The following is a 14,857-nucleotide window of genomic DNA, read 5'->3' as shown; positions in this document are numbered from 1 at the left end:
AAAGGGAAAAACACAAATGTACATAAAATAATTATGTCATTGTAATCCACATATACACGCACGCATACACGCGTAACTAATTTGGTACACCGCAAAATAAATGTAGTCCTGTCTGGTGCTATACAGTCTACCTGGACAGACTCTATGAGAATGAAGTCAAATAAACTGCTTATCGGGATTACTTGGTATGTACTGTGTGTAAGGTCAGCATTAGGCTACATCAAAACAATTCCTTAGCCTACTCACTGACTCTAGGGGATACATCAGGCAATATGTAATAAAGTCACGAAGAACACCGCAGTTCACAACTATTTATGACGCCCATCTATTATGTCCATCTGTAAATTAATGAACACTAAGAGCAGAAAATCACTTCAACACAGCCTTGATGGAATAAAGCTAAATGAACTGTGCATTTATGAACACTCATATTCCTTTGTTACAGTACGTTTCATCTTTATTACTATGGAGTTATTATAATGATCGTATCACTTATGGGAAACGTGTGCGTAACACTTTATAATAACAACAACAGAGACGAACGTGTGAAACTAGGGAGGGGAACGTCGGGGGTGCTTCTGGTAAGAGCTAGGAGGGGAAAATGTTTAGCAGCGAAGCAGTTAATCATTCCATACTAACCGAAAACCGGTTATCCTGCGCTTGAACAGTCAACATAAACATATTTTTCAAGTGATGTAGGTTTGAGAAAGTAGACTATTTAGGCACCCTCCACGCGATGTAAACGAAGCATTTATATTACTGAGATTATTTTGAAACTGAACATTCACAGTTGTCTAAAAATACACAAACAGTTTACGACAGCGCCGGTTGGCTGATTTGTGTATGAAACTAGCCTATAGGTCTATGGGAGTGGTATCCGGGAACATGCGCGTGAAAACCCCGCCCGCTTTCTTGCCTCGAAGCTTGACTATAAAAGCTGGTCTGTAAAGCCGTAGCAGTGTAGCGCAATCTTCCGTGTCTTCTCGCTGGAAAACAAGTGTGGAGAAAGCCAACTTCAGAAACAACGCAAGTTCACCACAGCATGTGCAATATGCTCGACGATATAATCACAATGGTAAGTGTGATTTGTCAGTAGGCTATATGGTTGGTCCATGTTGTAAAGATGGCATCTAGTTCTAAATATTTTATTTTGGAGCATAATAATATAAAGTTATATTGTAACTATATGTAATTTAATGTGGGTGCTAATGCAGGCACCCAACACAGCTCAAAGTACCAACACAACGTTAACTAATTATTGCGTATTTCTCCATATAGAAACTGCTCAATATGGGTTTGGACGATGACGAATCGATGGCGCCTTCCCTCAACCGGTCAACTTCTTTCTTTTCTCCGTCTCAAAAGAACCAAAGTCTCAGCACGGAGCAGCTGGGCGATGATATCTTAAGTTGGCCTCTGGACATCTGGAGCAAAACGGCTCCTAGCAAATCGCAAGTCCAGTTCAGACCCGACCGCTCCATGAGCCTCACCGAGTCCAACATCCTGTCCTTTGGCAAAATGAAGAACCAGGATGCAGTGCCTCCCCCTCCCGGATTCCCTCCTCTTAACCCCCAAACCCCTCTCCCTTCCAACCGCTACAAGACTGAGCTGTGCCGGAGTTTCCAGGAGAACCGTAGCTGTAAATATGGGAGCAAGTGTCAGTTTGCCCATGGAGAGGATGAACTGCGCGGGCTGTACCGTCATCCCAAATACAAGACGGAAGCGTGCCGCACTTTCTACAACTTTGGTTACTGTCCTTATGGAGCCCGCTGTCATTTCATTCATGAGGAGAAACTCACCCCTCTGACGTCGAAGTTTCAAACCCAGTCACCTGTTGGTCACAATCCCCGTCAGCTCCGACAGAGCGTCAGTTTTGCTGGATTTCTGGCATCTCGTAGCTCTCCTCCCCCCGCGCTCCACGACCCCTTAGCCTTCACCCGTGCGCCCTCGGTGTCTCCACCACCTGCGGACATTCTCTCCCCCGTGTTCGCTGACACCCACAACATGCGCGAGGCATTCCAGTTTGGTCACAGCCGAGCCAGTGTAGGTGACATCCACAACATTCCGATGAAAGTTGAGCCTCAAAAACCCTCACGCTGTGTCTGTGGCCACGGAAATAACTTCCCAACTCAGAACCACAAATCCTTTCCCACGGAGGACAGCAGTAACCTGTACATTACCGCACCCGGTCTGCAACGGTTCTCCTCTGAAGACTCGCTCTCGGACCGTGACAGTTACACCAGCACCGGTAGCACCAGCGGCTCCGAGTCCCCCACCTTTGACGGGTCAGGCAACAAGAGGCTCACCGTCTTCGCGCGCCTGTCTCTCTCCGACTAGGGTTGTCACCACACCAGACTATGCGTCACAAGCCTTACAGCTTATTCAGATCACAACAATAACAACAACCGCAACCTGTCACCAAGATGCGCGTCAACACTTTATATTGTTTATTTATGTGCCTAAAGAATCTGCTCAGTGAAATTATTTTGGTACCCAAATGTTATCAGAAACTGTATTTTTATACTAGTGTGCATTTCTGTATTTGTATCTTTTGTCTTCCATGCGTCTTTAAACTAAGCCTTGATGGCCGTGTTAAAGATGGAAGTTTAAGTGCCTGTAACCTGAACCAATCACGAGGACAACGAAGACGAGTCTGAGTTTTCTAGTTATTTACCCTCAAATGTCCACGTATAGGGCCATATCCGTACGGTAAACTGCAAACATGTCTGTCAGTTTTAGGTCTGTTTGTAGCGATGGTATCCTCTAGGCCTGGGTAATACAAACTTATGAAATTATGTTCTAACCATCAATGTGACTTGAAACATGACGACCATTAACTCACTCAAATGAGACGCACTTTACTGTTGGTATTGGGAGGTCAGTCTCTCCATGTAGCATTTAACCAAAGCTTTATACATAACTTTTATATTTTGCAATGCTCTTTTAAGAACTGTTTCTGCCACATACTCGATATTGTGCCTTGGCTTTGACAGAGATCAGGAGGCGATTGAACACCTGTGTATGTGTGTGTGCGTGTGTGTGTGTGTGTGCGTGCGTGCGTGCGTGTGTCTGTAACCTTGCCAACTCAGACTAGGTGTGTTGCATAACGTTTTGACAACCCTGGTTGGAGTTCAGCCATGTTGTGGCCTGCCCACCACCAGGGACAGTGACATCACAGTATGTCCATTATATGCGGGCTTACCTGCCATGTTTTGTAATTGTAAAACATAACTAATCTATTTATTATGATATTTATTGTGGTAAACAAAAAAACAATGTATTTTGTACTTTATTTATCAATGATGTTTCAGGGTCTGTAAAAACTGTGTGGAAAAATTTAATTAATTTAATATTTTTAATCACCTGAAAAGGAGAAATAAATGAAATAAACAGAGAAAACAAAATCAAGACCTCTTTTGATCTTTTCTCCAAATCTCATTCTAAAGTGCAAAATAAACAGCCTTTTGTCATCACATCATCAATGATAGGATCATAAACACATCAGTATTATATCATTGCTGTGTGGTCATTTGGAGAGAGACATGGAGAGTGTTGCAACCAAAAATCTTTGTGTTCCAGTAACCCCAGATAAGCCTTCCCTCAGTGCTCTGTTATGACAACACAGCCACAGGAGCCAATGTATTTGGCCTAAATATTAGCCAGTGTAGGCACAACACACAATGCCTCATCATAAGCCTTAACAACCAGAGAGTTAAGCCATCTTTCGTAACCTTACATCTGATTTGGTAAGCTTGAGTCATGATGTTCAACCTGCCAGGATTATAGCAGAGGTTTGGCCTAGTTTCAGGGGACTGAACATATAATCAATCATCTCTGTGCAGTGTGGTCCGATCTGTCAATACTATGCTTCCCAGAATGCATTGTCTGTCATATAAGAGGAAAGGCTGGGTTTTTCTGGCCTAGTTAGTAACTGTGTACTTATGTAGAGTACATTGATAATCAAAAGTTTCATAAAGTGTGGGTTTCTCCGAAACAAATACTGCCCCAGCATATATCTCTCTCTCTCGCTCTATTCTCTCTATCTCTCAGTTAGATACGGTGGCTAGGCCACAGGCTAATGTCTCTGATAAAGCTCGTCCTGGGGAAGTTATCAACACAGCCATGATACGGAGCAGGAGGTGGGGAGGGAGTAGAGGGGGGAGAGACGGAGTAGAGGGGGGAGAGAGGGAGTAGATGGGGAAGGGAGCGGGAGGGGGTGGCACAACCTTAGAGATTAAGCTAACCAAGAGAGCAGTAGCGGTTAGAACCGAAACTGTACTGTACTGCAGCGAGTGGTACGTGACATTGGAGCGAGTGGAACATGACAGTAGCTAGTGGTACATGCCAGAGCCTCCACTGGCACGTGACAGTAGCTAGTGGTACGTGCCAGTGCCTCTACTGGCACCTAGTGGTACGTGCCAGTGGAGCTAGTGGTACGTGACAGTAGCTAGTGGTACATGCCAGTGCCTCCGCTGGTACATGACAGTAGCTAGTGGTACGTTACAGCGCCTCCACTGGTACATGACAGTTACTGTTCTGTTGATAGTGGTATGCAAGTGTGTCGTGGCAGTTGCATTGGGTGTCTTGCAGCTTTTGTTTACTGTCGTGTAACTGCCCCCGCGGCCATTTTAGAATAGGAGAACAGGCTATAAACTTTTATTTAAAAAAATAAGTTAAACTGTTTGTGCTAACAGACTCCAAACCATACTTTTGATGTCTCCCTACAAGCTCACCATACAAAGTAGTCGATTTAAACATTATATTGCATATAGTGTAATGGTGTGACTGTAATGGAAAGCAGACTTGTACACACGTAATGAATTAGTAACAAATTATTTTACTCAGAGTAACTGAATTTAAGCGTGCACATGAGCCACCGTTGTAGACTCTCGTCTCTGATGCACATCGTTGTGTTGTTATCAGCGCCTCCTATTGGCGTATATCATTAATTGTAATAACTGAAGTCAATATAGGTAGCCTACATTTGCATTTCGATACTCTGAGTAAATATAGTTGTTAATAATAATTCATTATTTTCATATGAAGAACCTTGTCAATTAATGACACCCTATGATTGCAAATGTACTTTCTGGGTATTATACATATTGGAAACTACAAACTCTCCTGGATACAAATCTGTTTAAATCACTCAAATATCTTTATCACAGCTGAAGTTACATCATTTTAAAGTCGACCTGTGTCAAAAAAGTGATATGGGAGAAAATCATTTTGTTCGTAATGACGTTGTGAATGTAAATGTCAGTTTAAGTATAAGCTACATTAATAACTTCTCAGTTGTTGGGGCTGCTGCAGCACTCAAAAGAGCAGCATTTGATTTGACATGGCTTGAAAATCTTGCTAGCTGACATGTCCAAAAACCGTCGAAATTAATAGTTTTTCATAAGTAATCATATACTTTTTGTACATTACAATGAAGTTTAGGGTGTTAACTATACAAAACATCAAAAATCTCAATTTTTGACAGAAAACGATTTTCGATCTTTTATGGCTTATACATCCACGGGTTTCCGCAGGCCGCCACACATACTTAAACAATTCTATTCTAAAATGGCTACATGACAGTAAACAAAAAGCTGCCAAATCACCCAATGAAACTGCCACGAGACACTTGCGTACCACTATCAACAGAACAGTAACTGTCATATACCAGTGGAGGCGCTGTCACGTACCACTAGCTACTGTCATGTACCAGCGGAGGCACTGGCATGTACACTAGCTACTGTCACGTACCACTAGCTCCCACTGGCATGTACCACTAGCCACTGTCACGTACCACTCGCTCCACTGGCACGTACCACTACTAGCTACAGTACAGTACAGTTTCGGTTCTAACTGCCTCTCCAAGAGAGTCTGGTGGTGAACTGACTGGCTGTCAGCCTGACTGGCTAACTGGTTGATTGGCCGACTGACTAGCTGACTAACTTACTGGGTGGCTGGCTGGCTCGCTGGCTGACTAACTGTCTGACTGACTAACTGACTGATTGGCTGGCTGGCATACTGACTGACTGGCTGACTAACTGACTGATTGGCTGGCTGGCTGGATATATGAACCACACGCAGGTCTGGTGACTCACTAGGAAGGGCAGGGGGAAGAGGCATTATGAACACTGAAATTAATTTATAAGCCAGAAACAGAAAAAGTCCTGTGCCGATAGAATGTGCAGCCCAGTTTAAAAGCTGATCTAGGATCAGCCCTACAGTAGGTCCTGTGCTGTTAGAGTGTGCTGCCTGGTACAAGAGCTGATCTAAGACCAGGCCCAGGGTAGGATCCTCTCTCCTCTTCAAGCAGGATGTGTTGCCATGACGTCTGAGGTCATTTTGGCCAAAGTAAATAGCGTGGACAGGGAGAGAGAGAGAGAGAGAGAGAGAGAGAGAGAGAGAGAGAGAGAGAGAGAGAGAGAGAGAGAGAGAGAGAGAGAACCTTCAGACAGCCTGTTTCCTTTATTCCAGGCCTCGTCTCCCTTTACATTGTATTCATTTAGCAGACGTATTTAACCAAAGTGACATTCAAATACTGCACACAGCAGAATATCAAGGATCAGAAGTGCATAGTTCCACAGTATTTCGGTGGTCAGAGTTTGTATTTACCTCACCCTCCTCTGCCTTCCAAAATCCCCCTGCAGCCTGCTTCTGTGGCCTCTGCGTGAGGCCAGGCCTGGCTGTGCTCGGGGTCTAGAGGGGTTTGTATTCATCCACGCTGCTCTAGTTAGCCTCGCTGGGGCCAGGGCTAGCAGGCCTCCTCATGGTAATGATTAACTGTGGAACCAGGCTGAAGAAACTGCTCTCTGCTCCTCTCACCTGATCCTTAGCCTCTGACTAAGACAGCGATAAAGAGAGAGAGGTACACACACACACACACACACACACACTACACACTCAAGTACACAAACACAGACGACTTACTCAATACACACGCACCCATAAATATAGACACGTGTACACGTTAAGGAAGTTGGTTTGGTTTCTAGTTTGCTCTTTACTGAGCTAGTGTGAAGGATGTGTGTGAGGAGTGTGTGTGAAGGGTGTGTGTGAGGGGTTTGTGTGAGGGTTAGTCAGAGCTGTGCCTGACAGTCACACTCACTTCCAACTCTCTCCAGCCTCACTGCTCCAGACGACCTCTACTCTGACACCCTGCCAACACCCAGGACTCTTGTTTGTGTTTCTGCTCTGACAGCACAAGGTTGAGTGACCACGTCCCTGCCCCCCCCCCCCTCCATCCCCTACTCCCTGCCTCCCTCCCCTTCCTCCTTCCATTCCTCTTTCTCTCCATTGCTCTCTCCCTTCCTCCCTTCCTCACCCTTTCCTTCCTTCCTTCCTTCCTTCCTTCCTTTGTTCGTTCCTTCCTCCCTGCCTCCCTGCCCTCATCCATCCCTGCCTTCATCCCCGTCTCCCTGCCTCTTTACATCCCCCTCAGTGATAGCTGTGCCAGGGGGAGATTGTGAAACTGCAGCCTTGGCGCTGGTGTCTGGATGAACACACCATAGGAAAAAATACCAGAGAGCAGTTTCCTGGAGGGGAAGTTGAGAAGCAGCCTGTTTCTCTGTGCCTGTAATCTGATGAACTCTGAGCGAGGGAGGAAGGAAATGGGGATGAAGAAGGAGAAAAACAAAAGGGGGCTTTTGGACCGTGTTGTAGTGGGTTTTAAGGCCCAGAACAGACCAGGGTAGGTGAACAATATTCTGGAACCTGTTGAGGTAGGAGATAGAATGTTCTAAAATACGGTCAATTGTATCGTGAAGTGGAGAATTGGAAAGGAAGGAATCAGAACGCAGTTTTTCCCTCTGTGGTTGTGGTTGTCAGCCACGGTGGACTGTTTGAGCAGAGAGAGGTGAGATTTTTATGCTTGGTCACAGTCAGGGTCACATGTCCCTGCCACATCATATCATCTTTTGCATTAGTGATAAAGAGCTTAGGGTTAACCCTCACCCTAACCCAGCCCCAGCCCCAGCCCCAGCCCCGGCCCCGGCCCCAGCCCCGGCCCCAGCCTAATTCCAGGCCCAGCCAGTGAAAGTAAAAGTTTTTGAGAGCGGGGATTTTTCTTCCTTCTGCCTGTAGCCGTGGCGTGTGCCAACACTCCTCCTCCAGCCCTCCTCCACTCCACCCCTTCCTCTGCATGTGCGTCACGCCCTCCCCCCACCTCCTCACCCCTCCCCCCACCCCCCCCACCCCCCAGGATCTGGGCCGAGGCCGAGGAATGCAGAGCAGAGAGAGACAGAGAGAGAGAACAGGGCTATAAAAGGAAAGCACTTCCACTCGCAAGGCCTCAGCGTCACATCCCAGCTATGTGCCTCCTTCCCTCCAAGACTTCCTTCTGGTCCTCCTCCAGCACTCTGCTCCCCCCCCCCCTCTCTCTCTCTCTCTCTCTCTCTCTCTATCTCTCTCTCTCTCTCTCTCTCTCTCTCTCGTTTACACTCTATTCATTTCTTCTCTGACCTCTTTCACTTTTTCTCGCTCGTACAGTCTCTTTCTAAAGCCCCCTCTTTCTCAACCTGATGAAAGCAGAAATGTTGGGCCTTTCTGCCGCCTCGCAGGTCTGTCTGAAAGGCACGGACGTGGAATGGGGGGTCATTATTGTGTCGGTATTAAGCCGGCAGCAGAGGTAGACACAGAGCCAAATCGACGTCTGTCTAAACCAACAAAGCTGGCATAATGAGGGGTCTACTTTGCGGTCATACTGAGGGATCTCTGTTTACAAAGGGCTTAAGTCTAGCTCTCTCTCTCTTACGACCGCTCTCTCACTCTTTCTCTCTTACCATCTCTTACGCTCTGTCTCTTTCTTATACGGTCTTTCACTCTTTCTTTCTCTCTATCTCTCTCTTCCTCCCTCTCTCTCTCTCCTATATGTCTCTCTCTCCTCAACTCTTTCTCACAAGCTACTTTGCTCACCTGGGCTCAGGGCTTATTTTTGCTCCCAGTTCACGGTGCCTTGTTGCTCAGACGAAACACACGTTCTCCTCCCTGCCCCTGGTGCAGCTGGAGTTTGGCCCAGGGGTCAAAGGTTATCTCTCATGTGGTTCGTCGTCGTCACTGAGTGAAAAACAAGACGTTTTCAACGTATTGATCCTCGAGGTTTGGTTCGGTTCAAGGAGCACATCTTGACTTAGAGCAAAGGCCACCTACTGGAAGACAAGCTATTTCAGGTGTAACAGGAAGTGTGCGTCGAGTCATGCTTGCCGAATTGGGGAACTGTTTACGCTGGTACAGTGATGGCCCGTTTATGACAGGCCAGATTGTGTCCATTTGCAAAACCAGAACCGTCCGGTTTGCGTCACCCCAGTGTGCAGTGCTAGAAACCCCCTGAGTGTTTCACATCTGCTTCTGCTAGAAAAGAACGTCTTTCACAACCTCTCCCGGTTTGAAACCTCCCCAAGTTCCGACATCACTTCCTCTTTCTGCTTCCTCTGAAACATGCCAACGTGGGCTTCCAACAGGGTCGTCATAGTGACCACGTTCAGATGCATTGTTGTGTTAGCAGTTGTTGATGTTTTTTGGTTTGTTTGTTTTAAACTTTTGGGGGATTTATAATTTACTTCTAATTTAAAAAAAGAAACGTTTTCTGGTTTAGTAAGATGGTGGGCATCGCTATGCTATGATGTGAAAACAGATGAGACATAGTTGCAGGTGAACACAGACCACAGCGTGAGGCCATGTTTGGAGAACGTTAGCGAAGAGCTAGCCGCTTACTCATAGCTTGGGCATTCACAGCCTATTTGGGAAAAGAGAAATAAAAACACTGAAACCTTCACTGCCCTGTTAACAGCCATACTTTCACTCGAGCTAGGCCCGAGTGTGTGTGCGCACGTGTATGTATGTGTGTGTTTTTGGCAGAGCTGGCAGTGTGTTAACCCCCCTGAGGAACCCTCTAGTGTAGCACAGATGGTCGTACTTCAAACAGGTAATTACAACTGAGTGTTTTTTCTTTCTTTTTTCTGTCTAAAATAAGCGAGAGTTTGGAAATGCAGTGTATGACATAGCAAATACATGGACAATTCCTCTTTGTGGTCGCGCTGGTCTGGCCTGGCTGGGTATTTGAACAGGTGTGTGAGTGTTACTAGGGTGGTATGTATGTATAAGTGTGAGTGTGTGTGTATGTGTGTGTATGATTAAGAGTAGTTGTGGTTAGGGAGGTGCATGTGTCTGAGTGTTTGTGTAATTGAGTGTGTGCGGTTGTGTCTGTGTGTTGGAGTGGGAGCGAGTGTGAGACTGTGCCTGGACGAGTGTGTGGGGTGTGTGTCAGTGTGTGTGTCAGTGTGTGGTTAGTCTGGTCTAGTGCTGGCAGCTCTCTCCAGGAGAACATACCATGGCTGCAGTTCTCCCTCCGTCAGCTGAATTCCTCCTTATGAAAATAGTCCATCACGGAAAAATGGAGGGGGGGGCGATTGTGTGAGAGGAGGAGAGCAGAGCCGTGCATGAAAGAAACAGCCACAAGGGTTTGAAACCTCAGAAAACATTGAAGCACATGTGGAACTGATCAGGCTGTTCTGGAGAGTGGGGGCCTGGATCAGGTGACCGCTCAGCCTGGTTAATCAGCCTGTCAAGGTTGTTCAGGAGCAGTCAGACAGCCGGGGTGACAGATGAGTGGTTTGTTTTTTCTCCACGTTTCAAAGGTGGACGGGTTCTAACCCATTACAGTTCTCAGGAGTTGAATGGACACGACACACACACACTTTTACACAGAAACACACACACACTCACCCCCCCTCCCCACCCTACCCTACACACACAACTGACCCCTGTGGACTGAGGAATGAGGCTGCCCCCTCCCCCACCACATTCTACACACACACACACAAACACACACACACACACACACATTCTACACGCACACATATTCTCCACACACCCGTCCCACTCCCCAAACACATGATGGATAGAGAGCCGTGCATTGCCTCCTTGGTCTGTTTGTAATCATCAGTCGTGTCCTGAACTCTTCTCAGAGGAGACAGTCTAGTCTGGTGCTCTGTAGGCCCCTGTACGAGACGGACCTGCGCCCCTGGGGATCTGCTCACTGTTTCTCCTACTCAGAGGAGAGAGACGGGAGAGATGAAAACAGGGAGAGGAAGAGAGACAGAGACAGAGAGAGGTAGAGAGAGATGGAGTCAGAGAGAGAAGAGAGACAGAGAGAGGTAAAGGTGGAGAGAGATGGATTCAGAGAGAGAGGAGAGACAGAGACAGAGACAGAGAGAGGTAGCGGTAGAGAGAGATGGAGTCAGAGAGAGAGGAGAGACAGAGACAGAGAGAGGTAGAGGTGGAGAGAGATGGATTCAGAGAGAGAAGAGAGACAGAGACAGAGAGAGGTAGCGGTAGAGAGAGATGGAGTCAGAGAGAGAGGAGAGACAGAGACAGAGAGAGGTAGAGGTGGAGAGAGATGGATTCAGAGAGAGAGGAGAGACAGAGACAGACAGAGCTTGTTTGGGTGACAGTGCCAGTACCGGTGTCGTCACACTTTAGTCTGTGTGTGCGTACATATGAACGCAGCTGGTATGGGAAGTAGCGTTCTTGTGACAACACTAAATACAGAAGTTGTAGGAGTGCTGACGTGCTGTGCAGTAATGAATTAATTTGACCCACTCAACAAGTGTACGGACCACCAAATACTGCCAAAGGTGTCGGGCCCGTTGAGTCAGTGTTTCCTATGACGCTTCTTTGCACATAAACAAGCATAAAACGCACACGCAGAAACACACGCACACATATACACACAGTGTGGTGAAGCACTGCAACTGGTATGCAGAGGTGTCGAAGAACCTTGAACAAGACCCAGACTTTCACTCTGCCTCACAGTCATTCTGAGAGAGAGAGGGAGTGAGGGGGAGAGACATAGAGACATAATATTTTGTGTGGTGTAGCTACACGTATGTATATGTTAAACTGCCGTGTGTGTCTCTGTATGTGAGTGTGTGAAATATAAGTATATATAAGGCCATGATTGATTAATATTTCTGTAATTCTACCGTTGCTTTGGCAATATGAACAATTGTTGTTTTCATGCCAATAAAGCCCTTTGAACTGAACATAGAGAGCAAGAGAGGGAGTGAGAGATGTAAAGAAAGAGAGATCGATATGAGAAAGGGGGGTAGACAGAGAAATAAAGAGAGGTTGAGGAGACAGGGGGAGAGAGGTGTAGAGAGAGAAGTAGATGAAGAACGAGAGTGGCAGAGAGAGGTAGAAAGAGATGAAGAGAGGTAGAGAGAGAGAGAGAGAGAGAGAGAGAGAGAGAGAGAGAGAGAGAGAGAGAGAGAGAGAGAGAGAGGGAGAGAGAGAGAGAGAGAGAGAGAGAGAGAGAGAGAGAGAGAGAGAGAGAGAGAGAGAGAGAGAGAGAGAGAGAGAGAGAGAGAGAGAGGGAGAGAGAGAGAGGGGTTGAGCAGACGCTGGGGGTGTTTAAGTGTTCCAACCTGCAGCCTAGAATAACAAGGCCGGGGAAGCACGTTGAGGAATGCTGACTCTTGGAGGGCTTGGCAGGAAGTCAAGATCTTCCTCTCCAGAGACGTGACATCAGTTTGCATGGAAACAGAGACGACGGCCAACATGGGGGGAGTCTCCTCCAGAGCCCCCCCCCCCCCTCCTGAGCCTGTGGTCAGAGCTGGGGGAGGAGGAGGGGGGAGGAGGAGGAGGAGGAGGGGGGAGGAGGAGGAGGAGGAGGGGGAGGAGGAGGAGGAGGGGGAGGAGGAGGGGCAACCCAGGAAAACCTCCCATACTGGGACCAAAAACACCGATTCAGTCAGGAGGTAGTTGCTTTTTTTTTTTTAAGCGATTTTGTTTCAAAGAGCCATCCAGAGGGGTATTGGAACCTGCGACCTCTTGACCTGTGGTCCAACATTCCACCCCTGAGCCATACTGAGGCTGGCATGACAGTTATTGACAGGACAGACAGGTGGTTTATGGTGGTCTGGTCCAATTCATCATGGCTCTCTGCCCCAGAAAACCTGACGTGAGATTTAGTCTCGACATCAGCAGAAGAGAGCTTAGACATCCATCATCCCTCCTGACAGGTGAAGAAAGAAGCAAGGGTGGAGACTGGGCTGGTGGAGGGAACAACCAAATATGAACGTTAGTAAGACACTGACTCAGCGCAGTCTCCTGCCTGAACACCAGTCCCCCTGTGTCTCTCTCCTGCATCTGGTTCAAGCCCACACGTTTCACGGAGTCACAGTAGTCAACCTCAAATCAAATCAGAACCTCAACATGAAACTTTCATATCGATTTTCTGGTAAAGTAACGTTGACAACCGATACTTCGTTGACTCCAGTGAGGGGTTGTGAGGCCGGGGTAGAGGCGGGGCTATGGAGGCTGAGGTAGAAGCTGGAGTTGTAGAGGCGGAGGCTGAGGCTGAAGGCTGTGGAGGCTGTGGAGGCTGAAGTAGAGGCCGTGGAGCTACTGAAGACAGTGCTGGCAGGCAGGTTTAGAGGAAATGCTCACATCCTGTGTCCCAAACACACACTGGCAAAGATGCACATAGTGACACACACACACTGGCAAAGAGGCACGTGCACACACACACGCACTGGCACAGACACACCCACAGAGACACACCTACAAAGAAACAACAATCCATAGAAAGTGGACACACACACTTAAACAGAGATCCTCTTCTTTTATAACACACAGAATATTTACAATACAGAACCTTCCCACTTGAGTACAGCTCAGCTCCATATACACAACAAGCAGGAAGGCTGTTCAGCAGCATAAATACACAAACAACATAAATACAACATGATGTACTTCAATCCAATGTCATCAGTGAGACTGTCTTGTAACGTACTGCGGTGTAGCAGCGTACTAGTGTACCAGCGCTGTGTGTTTGCAGCAGCAGGTGATTGGTCAGTGTTAAGTGCGGGTGAACTCAGGGTCACCCCGTCACCCTGTCACTGTTCTGCTTTATGAGGAGGGATCAACCCTCCCATACTCAGCTACCTAATGGACCCTCTCTCTCTTCTTGGAGTGGATGGCATGCACACACACACACACGCACACACGCACACACACACACACACATACACACACACACACGGACGCACATCCGTCCATTTAGGTTTCCTTCGCTGAGCATTTAGTAAATGGACTCTCACACACGTGTTCATAAGGTCTCGCACAGACGTGCACACACATGCGCATGCGGGCATACTCTCACTTTCACGCACGCACACACATGCACACACACAGAAGCATGAGTGCACACACATTTAAACCCACACACACAAGGAATGATCCGGAAACACGGGTCACATAAAGGAATCGATCGGTTTCCATAGCGACTTCGGGAAGACATGGTTGTCTAAGAACCACCTCATAGATCAGATCAGGGAATTATGGGACCCGGCCGGGGCGTGGCAGGGGGGGGGGGGGGTTTCGGAGGGGGGGGGGGCTGATAAGGAGCTGAATGGGAGAGCGCCGTTGGTGGGAAACGACGAGAGACAAGGCGGAGACGTCATCAGACACGATTGTCTGGCAGCGTGTTTCAATCCCGCTCATCAAACAACACGGATCAATATTTAGGCCTGGTTGCCTGGGAACGGTGTTGGTCAGGGGCGGGGTTGGGTTGGGGTTGGGGTTTGGGGGGTAAGTACACAGACCCTGTGTTTCATCCTGCTGGCCTGGCAAACATCCCCGAAACGCAGCGAGGAGTCCAGCCCCTGACGCAGGCCTGCCTGTCAGGGTCTAGGAGGCTGAGGCCCAGCTGTGCTTTCAGGAGAAACACTGCTGTTCTCCTGCTAACTCTCTCTCTGTATTTCTCTCTCTTTTACTTTCTCTCTTTCTTTCTGTCTCTCACTCGCTCTCCATTGGTCTCTTAATTTGTGTCTCTCTCTGTCTCTATCCCAATCTCTTTTTTTCT

The 14,857-nt window shown here is 47.6% G+C and overlaps 1 protein-coding gene across 1 annotated transcript; it reads left to right on the top strand.

Annotated features, from left to right (window-relative positions):
• Positions 1 to 949: 949 nt before the first annotated feature.
• Positions 950 to 2,740, top strand: zgc:162730 (uncharacterized protein LOC564559 homolog). Its single transcript, XM_067246953.1, has 2 exons — positions 950 to 1,075; positions 1,279 to 2,740. The coding sequence occupies exons 1-2, from the start codon at positions 1,043 to 1,045 to the stop codon at positions 2,335 to 2,337; spliced, it is 1,092 nt and encodes a 363-aa protein (XP_067103054.1). The 5' UTR covers positions 950 to 1,042; the 3' UTR covers positions 2,338 to 2,740.
• The last annotated feature ends 12,117 nt before the right edge of the window (positions 2,741 to 14,857 follow it).

Source organism: Osmerus mordax, chromosome 11 (genome assembly GCF_038355195.1).
Source record: "Osmerus mordax isolate fOsmMor3 chromosome 11, fOsmMor3.pri, whole genome shotgun sequence".
Lineage (NCBI taxonomy): Eukaryota > Metazoa > Chordata > Actinopteri > Osmeriformes > Osmeridae > Osmerus > Osmerus mordax.
The sequence above is the reverse complement of the archived record's forward strand: the minus strand, read 5'-3'. Positions and strand labels throughout refer to the sequence as shown.